The sequence below is a fragment of the Amblyraja radiata genome, chromosome 13, assembly GCF_010909765.2.
Source record: "Amblyraja radiata isolate CabotCenter1 chromosome 13, sAmbRad1.1.pri, whole genome shotgun sequence".
Classification (NCBI taxonomy): domain Eukaryota; kingdom Metazoa; phylum Chordata; class Chondrichthyes; order Rajiformes; family Rajidae; genus Amblyraja; species Amblyraja radiata.
Genome location: NC_045968.1, coordinates 23082286 through 23096223, shown reverse-complemented (window position 1 = coordinate 23096223; position 13938 = coordinate 23082286). Strand labels below are relative to the sequence as shown.

At 42.2% G+C, this 13938-nt stretch overlaps 1 protein-coding gene across 1 annotated transcript in view; it reads left to right on the top strand.

Annotated features, from left to right (window-relative positions):
- The first annotated feature begins 1016 nt into the window (after positions 1-1016).
- LOC116980138 (rho guanine nucleotide exchange factor 4-like) overlaps positions 1017-13938 on the top strand; it is a 60604-nt gene continuing 47682 nt past the window's right edge. The window contains exons 1-2 of the mRNA XM_033032248.1: positions 1017-1049; positions 5198-5407. Of these exons, the coding sequence (XP_032888139.1) occupies positions 1017-1049; positions 5198-5407 (243 nt within the window). The remainder of the gene's footprint in view (positions 1050-5197; positions 5408-13938) is intronic.

Genomic DNA, 13938 nt, shown 5'->3' with positions numbered 1-13938 from the left:
AGAGAGATGAAAAATCAAATTGCTCGGACAGAACAAACAGACGATGTCAAAGCAAAACATCATACACTGTTGTCTATGACATAATTAGAATTTGACTATAGGAAATATGATTTGCACTCTATTTCAAACTGCTGTGTGATTTATTGCATGCTACAGCTAAACAAACTATTTTTGGTATAATTCAGCTGATAAGCAAATAATTTTCTCAAGAAACTATCATAGGACAAAAAAACAGTTGTGTCATTATGCAAAATTAAATTCCTGTCCCTATCAAGAAACATTCTTGGTTTAATTGACTTGTTTAAAATGTGTGAAATATAACCATTGCTGAAGTATCCGTGTTATGATGATAAAATGTCCTACACCTGGTTACAGAAGTGACCTACCCACCAGTCATTGTATGGTACAATTATGACAACACAGGGTGGTATAAGTGCAACCCTGAGTGAATGATTTGCTGCTATAATGTATACTTACAGTCAGTGCTGGCATTAAGCAAAGCTAAAGCAAAGCTGTTTTGGTCATGTCAACTAGTTGGTCACTTGATTAACATCCAAGAGCCTAATGTGGGAAATTGGAGCCTTTTCAGTATTCATTCTGACCACCACTTAGAATGACCGGAGCTATAGGCTTTGTCAAGTCGAGGTTAAGTTCATTTGTAAGTACTCTTAATTGTGAAATGTGATTCTGGCTTGTGAACCTCTCTTTGTGATACGCTACAGGAGCCTCAGAATTCCCCAATTCTGCAGGAGGAAATATCATGTTAGCATTTGACAAAGCATAAAGGCTCTCAAAAGACAGCTTGGAGATACACTCACGTGTGTGGTTTCCTGTGGAAATTGGAAGCACGTTTCAGTGCCATAAATTACCTGGGTGGTTGGTCATAGTCGAAGGGGGCAGAGAGCCACAGCTTCCTAATTATTCCCTGGGCATCTTTGTCGTCCTGTGCCCCTCCTTGGTGCCAGTTGCTAACCAGCAAAAAAACAACTTTTGATAGACACCAGAGTGTGTGGACAATGGCAGCTTTGGAACAGAGGGGAGCTGGAAAGGTGAGGAGAATGAACATTCACTGGGCTCTGGCAAGTCCTTTGAGAAAAAAATGTTTGCAATGTTTTGAGATATGTATAACAGTTTGTGCAAGTCTATTAGTGGATAATGATGGAAGATATCAAACTGTAAGATTTTTGAGATCTGTTGCTTTCCCTTCTACACTTTAGAGCATAGAACATAGAATAGAGATCAGCACAGCACTGGTCCGGCCCTTTGGCCCAAAATGTATGTGCCGAACATGAAGCCAAGACTAAATCTTACACACCGCCACAAAATCCATATCCTTCCATTCTCTGCTTATTCAAAAGTCTCTTAAAAGCCACCATCATATCTGCCTAAACCACCATCCCCAGCAGTGCCTTCCAGACATTCACCACCTTTTGTGTAAAAAAATTTACCCTGCATATCTCCTTTAAACATTGCCTCTCTCACTAAGTTATGCCCACTTGTATTTGATTTTTCCATCCATGGAAAACATAAATGCAGCAAATCCAACAATTATCCATGTCCATCCATCCCCCCCCCCCCCCCCCACCCCTCCCTTTTCCCAACATTTAATTTGCTTCTTTTCCCATTTCTTATCAATATTTTCCACTTTCCCTATTCCATTTTAGCGATAAACCATTTTAACCTTTTTTTAAAACAAAAAGACTGAGTATTGTGGAAACAAAAACAACAAATACTTAAAATGCTCAGTGGAACTCATAGTTTGAATGCAGAGAGAACAGAGTTAATATTTCAGATAGATTATACTTCATCAGAGCATTTATTTGCATCCCTTCTGCTGAATTTCTTTTGTTCTCCCCATAACCTCTCATGCTTGAGAATAGTGGTCAATATGGGCACACTTTTCCCATTGATCTCCTCCCCTTTCCCCGAAGCACTTTTTTTTTAACCAGTATCAGTCCTCTTAGGCTTGGAGAACTTTATAGGATTAAATTAAAGAATGTTTAAGATGCCTTTCATACTCAGGATGTCTCAAAACAATCATACAACTAATGAAGAACATTTGATGGTTTCCTACATTATTTCAGCTTAAAAACACTTTATAGGATTAAATTAAAGAATGTTTAAGAGCATTGAACTGGTATTGAGTATGAGAGAGTGTTAAATAAAACATGGGAGAGAAATGAGAAATTATAAATGAAAGGAGAAAAGGGAGGGCCACCCACATGGTATTTTGGTATTTATTTTATTTATGTATTACGTTTTCAAAGGTTTGTCTATGTCCCCAGCAAAATTCTTTATTTATTCTGCATTATGACAAGCAATTCCATGCCTTTAAATTAAAATGCAAAACCTGTTATGGTCCACTGGCCTTGGTTGTTAATCCTGTCATGGTGAGTCTCCCATCATCTTCCTCCTTACTGAATGGTTTCACCAGTGTGCTTGCCATCCAACCTATTTGCCACCATATTCCACCTCCCCTTTCCCTTCTTTTTCACCCATTCTCTGCTCCCTCCGTTCATCTCATCTCTTCCTTCATCCCTTTTCTCCACTTGCCCAGCTCTTCTACTCCTCCTGCCCTCCATGTTATTCTAAATTCTCTTTCCTCACTGTACCTCCTGTGTTCCTCCCCAAGACACTTCCATCTCTCCATCTTTTCGCTTGGAAATGAGATAAATGTTTATACAACAGAAGCGATTGTGGGTGAACTCCTAATAGAAGGAGGGGGGTGGGTACATGCAGCGATGGGGCAGGGTTTGGAATTGTAAGAGCAGGTGTGATCGCAAAACACAGTCTTGAGTGATGGAGGGGGGGGGCAGTAGACTACTATAATCAGGAGATACATTTTTGGAGGTGACTCACTTGTGCAGGTACTCGAGTCTCTAACCTGCTCCTGTGGACATTATATTTACCTGACAAAACCAGTTACGTTTCTGGTCAATGGTGGCCTTAAGGTATTGACAGTGGGGTTGACGGGGGGGGGGGGGGGGCAATTCAATTCCATGCTCATGAAAGTTAAATGGACATTCTTACTGAAAGAAGAAAGGTCTCGGCCCAAAACGTCTCATTCCTTCGCTCCATAGATGCAGCCTCGCCCACTGAGTTTCTCCAGCTTTTTTGTCTACCTTTGTTTTTTCCAGCATCTACAGTTCTTTCTTAAACATCCTTGCTGAAAATGGTCATTCCCTGACACTTTCACGGAACAATTTTAATGTTTAACATTCTATTATAGTTCTTTTCGGTCATAGACAATAGACTATAGACAATAGGTGCAGGAGTAGGCCATACGGCCCTTCAAGTCAACACCGCCATTCAATGTGATCATGGCTGATCAACCACAATCAGTACCCCATTCCTGCCTTCTCTCCATATCCCCTGACTCCGCAATCTTCAAGAGCCCTATCTAGCTCTCTCTTGAAAGTTTCCAGAATATGCCTGAATATTATCTGGGTATTGCTGTGCGCAAGCATGTGCTGCTTTACTTTTCTCTTGCTTATTACCTTGTTACAATATGGAATTGTTTGGCACTAGAAGGTTCAACTTACAGGCAGGAACTTCACCTAAGTATGTCTATATACATATATTTTATTGATGATTATTTTGTGTTAAGTGCAGGATAAGGTAGTGATATTACATTAATAGCATATTAGTTTGTGGGGTTTTTTTCTGGAGTGTCAGAGGTTGAGGGCAATCCTGCTAGAAGTATATCAAATTATGAGAGACATACAGTAGTTAGGGTAGACGGCCAGAACCTTTCTCCTCCAGGTGGAACTGCCAAAGACTAGAGGGTGTAACTTTAAAGTCAGAGGGGGAAAGTTTAAAGGAGATGTGCAGGACGTTTTTACACAGAAAGTGGGATATTGCCGAGAACATGCTTCCAGGGGTGGTGTTGAAAGCAGATGGTGTGTAAGAGGCTTTTAGACAGGCACATGGATGTGCAAAGATTGGAAATAAATCAATCCACGTGCAAGCAGAGGAGATTAACTCGGCATTATGTTCGGCACAGACATTGTGGGTCGGAGAGCCTATTCCTGTGCTGTACTTTCCTTTACACTCTCTGTCAAGAATCAAGAGGAAATCAAGAGAGTTTAATTGTTATATCTACCAACAATAGAACAATTACATTCTTACTTGCGGCAGCCTAATGGGCCTGCAAATGGAACATATGTAATAAACAAAACAATTCAATTAATTAATAACCACAGTACTACAAGAACTCAAAGTCCTTAGTGCAACCAGAGAGTCCATAAAAGTTCATAGTTAAGGTTAGTGTTGTGCAGTGTGCAAAAGCCTAATGATAGTTAGGAAGAAGCTATTCTTGAACCTAGTGGTCATGGTTTTTAGACTCCTGTATGTTCTTCCTGATGGTAAGAGATGAGATCATGGTCAGGTATATATGTTTCAACTTTAGTTAAAGTGATGATCGAATGCCAGATCTGAAACTAAACAGAATGTAAAACATTAAATTTCCTGATCTGACCCCGTGTTTATCTACTCAACTGAGGTGTAATGCTAAGACTTTATTTGGCACTGGTCAGACCGCATTTGGAATATCGTGAGCCATTTTGGCCCCATATCTGAGGAAGGATGTACTGGCTTTGGAGAAGGTCCAGAGGAGGTTTACGAGTGGTCCCAGGAGTTATTGGGTTAACTAACATATGATGAGCGTCTGACCGCTCTGGGCTTGTATGAATTTGGAAGGATGAGGATGAGTTTCATTGAAACCTACCGAACAATGAAAGGCCTTGGATAAGAGTGGATATTAAGAGGATGTTTCCACTAGTGGGAGAGTCTAGGACCAGAAGGTGCAGCCCCAGAATAAAAGCTTGTGTCTTTAGGAAGGAGGTTCTTTATCCAGAAGGTGGTAATTCTGTGGAATTCATAGCCACAGACCAAGACTTTAGGTATTTTTAAAGTGGAGATTGATAGGGTCATGATTTGTAAAAGTGTCAAATTTTACAGGGAGAAGGTAAGAGAATGGGTTAAGAGGGAAAGATAGATCTGCCATGATTGAATGGTGGAGTAGACATGATGGGCTGAATAGCCTAATTCCACTTCAGTAATCTTATGAACATGAGCTGGTGCAGGAAATAACATTATAATCGGTATGAGTGTATTCTCAGGTCTTGTTATGGACTTGGTTTTTAGAAGATTTTGTTCATTTAAGATGTTAAGATAGTTTTATTTTATGTTCTTGAAGTTAGGATACGATGCAGAAAAGGACGACTACGTTTTCTACGGTGAATACAGTGAGAGCCAGTCTGTCGATGTAACACCTCCACCTCAACCTCCACAAAAACAGCTGACTTCCACAGACCGTGAAAAGAAAAATCGTCTGAGAAGCAATGTCGTCAATGAGATCATAAACAGGGAACGAGACTACGTCAAGAACCTAAAGGACATCTATGAGGTATATGTGGGTGTGATGTGGATGGTGCTGGAGGGAGGGGAGGGGGGAAGGGGGACTATATTATCTTTGGGATTGTCCACGTGAATTTTTCTTCCTGACAGATTTTCTGCCACAAAACAGTACTGGAATATTGTCCTGTTACTGTTTTAATAAAAAACTTAAATGGCTAAACATAAAAAAAATAATTGAAGGAATAATATAATTCTTGGTATTTGTTTATTATTGTCATATGTACCAAGATACAGTTAAAAAATTTGCTTCATGTGCTATCCAGGCAATTATACATCACACATGTACATCAGGCAGTGCAAAAGAGATCAAAAAACAGAGTGCAGAAAATAGTACACAGCTACAGAGAAAGTGCAGATAAGAAAAAGTGCAAGGGCAGCAACAAGGTAGAATAGAAGATCAGAAATTCATCCTCAGCATTCAGATGTCCATTCAACATTCTGATAACAGCAGGAAGAAGTTGTTCTTGAAACCGCTGGTACTTGGTTTCAAGCTTTTGTATCTTCTGCCTAATGGGAGAGGAGTGAAGAGAGAATGATTGTGGTGTGAGTGGTCCTTGATTGTGTTGGCTGTTTCCCTGAGACAGTGTGAAATATAGATGGAGTTGATTGGGCGAGGCTGGTTTGGGTGATGGACTGGGCTGCATCCAAAATTCTCTACAATTCCTTGTGGTCTTGCACAAAGGTGGTTATCACACCATGCATTAGATATCTACTCCCCACAACACCACGAGGACTAGCATTTGGATAGGATGCTCTCTATGGTGCCAGTAGAAATTTGTAAGTCATTGGAGACAAGCCAAATTTCCTGAGCCTTTTGAGTGCAGGTGTTGCTGTACTTTCTTGGCTGCAGCATCAATACGGTTGGATCAGGATAAATTATTAGTGATCTTTACAGCAAGGAACTTGAAGCTCTCAACCATCTCCACTTCAGCACCACTGATGTAAACTGAGGCGGTTGCTACATTCTGCTTTACGAAGTCAATGACCCACTCTTTAATTTTGTTGACATTAAGGATAGAAGTTGTTGTCCTGATACCATGCTGCTAATCTCTCTTCTCTCCCTATAGTATGTCTCATCATTGTTTGAGATCTGACCCACTAAGTTCGTATCATCTGCAAACATGTTAAATTAGAGTAGAATTTGGCCACACAGCCTTGGGTATATAGAGAGTATAACAAGGGACTATGGCCGTAGTCTTGTGGGGCATTGTCAATTATCACGGAAGATGTTTTGACCCCTTAATGATTGCAATCTCTGGGTCAGGTAGTCAAGGATCCAGTTACAGAGGTCTAGGTCTCAGAGTTTGCAGATGACTGTTTAAATCAGATTCCCAATGCAATGATAGTTTTAGTGCAAGTACCAGACTCAGTGGACAATTCTTCTCCATATTTCTGTGCGTGTGGCGTATTCATGTTTGTGGCAATATTTTATGCACATGGATGGTACTAACCCTGTAGGCAATACTCATATTAAGGCTCCATGCTGAAATTCTACCACATATATCTGTTTCTTACACAATTTTAGCCACCAACAGGAATGGCGGATTTTACAGCACCATCAAACCCTGACTTTGGACTTTGGAAACAATCAATCAGCCACTTGCACCTTTGAAAGGGAGTTGAATGCAGGTCAGCCCAAGGAATGCTGCTGTAAATGGTGTGAGGAATGTGGGTGAGACCTGAACAACACTCTGACCTTATTTCTTCTTTGCTATGGGCGCTTCAGTGATGATCCTTGGATTCCAGCACAATAATGTGCAGAAGTAAAGGGTCAAGAGTCAACTCAGACCTCCTGTAGGACATTGGAGAAGAGGGGAGAAGCAGGTGTACATAGGTAAACCCTATTCCTTGTATCTATATGTGGCCATTGCTTATATGGTCCTCTTGGCTGAATATACATCTAATCACATAACACTGAACATTTTATCAAATCGCCTTGTGTTTCCTGCTTCGTATTGCTGTTCCATTTGCTTTTGCCTGCCTCAGCATTTCTCCCTTATACACAAAGGCTCAGCTGAGTTGGTGGATAGTCGTGTATGAAGGAACCGCAGATGCTGGTTTACACCAAAGGTAGACACAAAATGCTGGACTAATTCAGCGGGACAGGCAGCATCTCTGGAGCGAACGAATGGGTGATGTTTCGGGTCGAGACCCTTCTTCATACATGTCAGGGGGAAGGGAGATACATAGATAAGGAAGTGTGAAGGTCAAAGGGAATGGAGTTCAAGGAAAATGTAGAATAGATCATCGTTAGCTGGGAGACGGTAACAATAAAGCAAACAGATAAAATGTAATCGGAGACAGTAAAACTAGTTGGTGGATTGGGAAGTGGGGAGGGATGGAGAGAGAGGGAAAGCAAGGGTTACTAGAAGTTAAAGTCAATGTTCATACCGCTGGGGTGTAAGCTGCCCAAGCAAAATATGAGGTGCTGTTTCTCCAATTTGCGTAGTTGTGTCCTTGCAGTCATGGAGATTGCAGATGTTTGTGAAGGGAAACAAAGCTGTTCTGGGGCTAGACGGCCCTATTCAGACTGCATCATCTGTCGATGAATGTGTACAGATTGAGATAGCTTGCTGAGGGGAAGAGTGCCAGTGGTGGGACATAAATGTTGTTGTCCTGAGAGAGACCATCTGATTATTCCTCCACAACTACTGGCACTCTCTAAGGCCAGGGAATCACACGATCTTGCAGTCTGCTGGAGAACGGATCATAACACTATTGTTCAAAATTTGAGACCACTGGCAACAGTGGAATGCAGGGACAATTTGGCAGTAGGCTGCACCCTGTTACAGAACACTGCGCTTAGCTGGCAATAAGCAACGACAGACTGGTGATAAGCCATGCTTTGAAGGTAGCAATCTGAGATTCCATTGAGATGGGTGTTGGGCTTCAACTGTGTTGCAATGCCAGCTGAGTGTATCCAACAGCTGCCAGCTGGTATGTGTATGGAATCAGATAGAAAAGCTAACATCTTTGAATGTAACTAAACATTCATTGACCTCTACTGACTTATCAGTGTATATGAGTCCCCAATGAGAGTTACACTGTATAGTAAACCCTCATTATAACAGACCATGGGGGCATGTGGAATGGTATCGATTATTGCTGATAGACTGAATTGAATTTCCTTTATTGTCATTCAAACAAGTTTGAACAAAATTTCGTACCATGCAGTCATGACAGAAAAAGCAACAAAACATACAATGAACACAATTTAACACAAACATCCATTACAGTGAATCTCCAGGCACCTTCTCACTGTGATGGAAGGCAAAAAGTCTTATCTCTTCCTTGCTTGTTCTCCCGCGGTGGAGGCTGCGTTGAGGCTCCTGATGTTGAAGCCCTCGCCGGGCGATGATAGATCCCATGGCGATTTTGAGCACTGCGAACGGTCCGATGCAATCTCTGCGTTTCGGGGCGGGCGAAGCTGCTGTTGCGGCAGCTCCTGAAAATCGGTCACCAACCAGCGACCCGACCCGCGAGCTCCCGATGTTACCGTCCACAGGGCTCGCGGCCGAAGTCTCCGAAGCTCCGAAGTCAGGTCGCAGCTACAGCGCCACCACAGCCTCCAAAGTCAGCCAGCTCCATGATGGTGAGACCACAGGCTCTGCGACCGGAGCCCTCAAGGTCGATTCCAGTTGGAGGCCGCCAGCTCCACGATGTTAGGCCTCAGCGCAGACATAGATACAAGGAAAGGGTCGCATCCCTGTTGAGGGAAGAAATTTTTTTTAAGTTTCCCCCACCCCCCACATATACACAACTAAAAATAAGATAAAAAGAAAACAAAAAGAAGAAAGACATGGACTGCAGGCGAGCTGCAGCTGCTTGGGCAGTACCGCCACTTCTTGGGATTACCGAGTAATAGAGTATCATTGTATCTGTATATCACTTACATATACACCTCACGCAGGCTGGACAAGGTCACAAGCATAAACAAGGGTGAGTCGCTCCCCGGCCACTTCCTCCCCTCGTCTCTCCAATCAGGCAAGAGGTATAGGTGTGAAAATGCACACCTCCAAATTCAGGGACTGGTTAGCACATGACAAAAGCTTTTCACTGTACATGAGATAATAAACTAAACTAAACCAAACCAAAAACCAAACAGTAGTAGAAAAAGAACAGCAGCTGCTGGTTAATACACAAAAGGGCACAAAGTGCTGAAATAATCCAACAGGTCAGGCAGCATCTCTGGAGAACATGGATAGGTGACGTTTCTGGTTGAGACCCATCTTCAGACCTTCGGGATCTGGAACAGGGCCTGGAATCCAGGTGAGTTGAGGGCCCTGACCTGTTGGTGGGCGGGGGAGAAGTGATGATCGGCGGAGCCAATGGTCGTGGCCTGTGGCCGGATGGGGTGCAGGTGGCAGAGGTGGAAGAAGGCGAGACCTGTAAGTGGCCAAGGAAACTACGGGCCGGAGGTGACGGCTTCTTCTTCTTGCGTATATGGCGTGCACAGCATAAAGTTGTATGACAACTTGTTCTATTTGATCTTATTTGATTGTGCACGCCAGGTTGATTGCGAAGGTCAGTAGATCCATCAACTAGAACCGAAATCCATTATAAAGAGCGCCATAATAGCGAGGGTTTACGGTACTGTTCACTTCTTTCATGTTATAGAGAGATGCAGTGCAATGTATGTTCAATAGCTGTGAGGTTATGTTCCTTTAAGGACGGGGAAATTACAATATGTTACATGGTTCATTACTGAGAGATTGATAGTACATTGCTTGCAGATCTAGTTGGACACTAATTGATGAAACAGTTTTTAACTTGACACTTTGTGTGTGAGAGAGTGAATGAATTAAATGTTGTACAGCTGTGGAACAGTTCAGAAGAACCCAGCACACATTACAACTTTTGGGAATATGCGCATCTGATAAGGAAACACTCTGCAGCCTAGAGAAACCGTGCACAATGTAAATAGCTGCAAGCAATGCATGATGAAGAGGAAATTGAAAGTCAACAAAGTGGATTAAGTTAGCTATGCAGAGATGAAAACAATGATAGCAAATGCTACCCTAACACTTTAAGATGTTATTTAATGAAGTAATCCATCCATTAGTTTAAACACCAACTATCTTCCAGTTTCTTACAAAGAGATATTGAGTTGGGTTGCATAAGTGTCAGCAGCATGAGAGGGCAGCTGAAAGATCAGGAGGTCAACCTAACTGAATTGGATTCTCAATAGACATCTGCTCAGGTATAAAATTAAACCTTGAAGTGAAGGTGATCTGACCTTGCCAGCTGAACCCGTCCCGAGCCTGATGGTTACAACGTTTCCCAGACCCAGCCTGACCACCATGTTAATATAAGAATCTTAAAGATGATTTTCATTTAGCAGAATATCAAACAAATCATCCTGATGGGATGAAGTACTGAGCTGGACATTTAAGGAGCTCCCTAAACTGGCCTGAGCCAAAGATGGCACATATGGCAAGTGACTGAAGTATCAGCATGGGAGCAGTTTGTGATCAGTGACTGTAATTCTATTAGTTTTATTGCTGTAGTTATGGAGTAGGAAAGGACTGGCCCACAAGTTAAGGTCCTAAATTGTGGCAGTGCTAATTTTGGAGGCATTAGACAGGAACTTACAGAGGTCAATTGGGAGAATCTGTTTGCAAGTAAGGGGACAGCTGGCAAGTAGGTGGCTTACAAAAATGAGATAGCAAGAGTACTGGGATAACATGTTCCTGTTAGGGTAAAGGGCAAGGCTGGCAACTTTAGGGGGGACCCTGGTTGAAGTGAGACGTTGGGCCTCTGGACAGAATTAAGAAGGAAGCTCACATCAGATTTAGGCTGCCTTGATCAGGCAAATTCATCTGTGAGAAAATGAAGTACATGAGGACACTTACGAAGGCAATGAGGAGGGGAAAAGAGGAAATACAATTAATCTGGTAGGCAAGATAAAGGGAAATCCTGAAAGATTATATGGCTATATTAAGATTAAAAGGAAGGCAAGGGAAAGGATCTCACTTTAAAGATCAGCATGACCATCTTTGTGTAGAGACACAAGATTGAGGTGTTATTAACTGAATATTATCATGTTTTAGCTAAGGAATGGAGGTAAATAAGTTGTGATGTCTTAGACCATATACAAATGACCAATGGAGGGTATTGGTGGTTTTAATGTACATTAATGTGGATAAATCCACATGGCCTGACCAAATGCATCCTAAGGCCCAGTGGGAATAAAATACAATACAATACAATAATACTTCATTAGCCAATTGACTAATTGGGAGTATAAAGATGGAGGTAAAGGGGATGTGAGTACAGGAAAAGTTACAAAAGACTCACGAATTAATGGTAAGGAAAGTTCAAGAAGGGATAAGAGAGTGAGGTCAGGGCCAATAGTGACCGGTGTGAGAGGGGTGTCAAAGTGTTGTATATGAATGCACAAAGTATAAGAAATAAAGTGGACGAGCTTGAGGCTCAGTTAGAGATGCGCAAGTATGATACTGTGGGATTTACAGAGACGTGGCTGCAAGAGGGCCACGGCTGGGAACTGAATATTCGAGGGTATACCTCCTATCGAAAAGACAGACAGGTGGGCAGAGGGAGTGGGGTAGCTCTGATGGTGAGGAATGAAATTCAGTCCCTTGCAAGGGGTGACATAGAAACAGGAGATGTGGAGTCAGTATGGATAGAACTAAGGAATAGTAAGGGTAAATAGACCCTAATGGGAATTATCTACAGGCCCCCATACAGGAGCCTGGACATAGGGTGCAAGTTGAATCAAGCTAAAATTGGCATATTGTAAAGGTAATGCTACGGTTGTTATGGGAGATTTCAACATGCAGGTAGACTGGGAAAATCAGGTTGATACTGGACTCCAAGAAAGGGAGTTTGTGGAATACTTCTGTGATGGATTCTTAGAGCAGCTTGTACTGGAGCCTACCGGGGAGAAGGCAATTCTGGATTTAGTGTTGTGTAATGAATCAGAATTGATAAGGGAACTCAAGGTAAAGGAGTCATTAGGAGGTAGTGACCATAATATGATAAGTTTTAATCTACAATTTGCGAGGGAGAGAAGTGTAAATTGGAAAGTGTCAGTATTACAGTTGAACAAGGGGGACTATGCAGCCATGAGGGAGGAGCTGGCCAAAGTGGACTGGAAAGATACCCTAGCTGGGATGACAGTGGAACAACAATGGCAGGTATTTCGGGGAACAATATAGAAGGTGCAGGGTCAGTTAATTCCATTGAGGATGAAAGATTCCAAGGGGAGTAAGGGACCACCCTGGCAGACAAGGGAAGTCAGGGACAGTATAAAAATAAAATAAAGTATAACATAGCAAAGATGAGCAGAAAGCCAGAGGATTGGGCAACTTATAAAGAGCAACAGAAGATAACTTAAAAGGCAATATGGGGAGAAAAGATGAGGTACGAAGGTAAGTTAGCCAAGAATATAAACGAGGATAGTAAAAGCTTCTTTAGGTATGTGAAGAGGAAAAAAATAGTTAAGACCAAAATTGGACCCTTGAAGACTTGAAAAGGTGAATTTATTATGGGGAACAAGGAAATGGCAGATGAGTTGAACAGGTACTTTGGATCTGTCTTCACTAAGGAGGACACAAACAATCTCCCTGTTGTACTAGCGGCCAGAGGATCTAGGGTGATGGAGGAACTGAAGGAAATTCACATTAGACAGGAAATGGTGTTGGGTAGACTGAAGGGAATGAAGACAGATAAATCCCCAGGACCTGAGTTGTAGACGCATTGGTGATCATTTTCCAATTTTCTATAGATTCAGAATCAGTTCCTGTGGATTGGGGGGTAGCTAATGTTATTCCCTTTTTAAGAAAGGCGGGAGTGAGAAAAAAGGGAATTATAGACCAGTTAGCCTAACATTGGTGGTGGGGAAGATGCTGGAGTCAATTATAAAAGATGAAATAGCGACACACTTGGATAGTAGCAACAGGATCGGTCCGAGTCAGCATGGATTTAATAAGGGAAAATCATGCTTGACTAATCTTCTGGAATTATTTGAGGATGTAACTAGGAAAATGGACAAGGGAGAGTCAATAGATGTAGTGTACCTGGACTTTCAGAAAGCATTTGATAAGGTCCCACATAGGAGATTAGTGGGCAAAATTAGAGCACATGGTATATGGGTTTGGGTGCTGACATGGATAGAAAATTGGTTGGCAGACTGGAAACAAAGTGTGGGGATTAACGGGTCCCTTTCAGAATGGCAGGCAGTAACTAGTGGGGTACCGCAAGGCTCGGTGCTGGGACCGCAGCTATTTACAATATACATTAATGATTCAGATGAAGGATTAAAAGTAACATTAGCAAATTTGCAGATGACACAAAGCTGGGTGGCAGTGTGAACTGTGAAGAGGATGCTATGAGGATGCAGGGTGACTTGGAAAGGTTGGGTGAGTGGGCAGATGCATGGCAGATACAGTTTAATGTGGATAAATGTGAGGTTATCCACTTTGGTAGCAAAAACAGGAAGGCAGATTATTATCTAAATGGAGTCACGTTGGGAAAAGGGAAAGTACAACGGGATCTGGG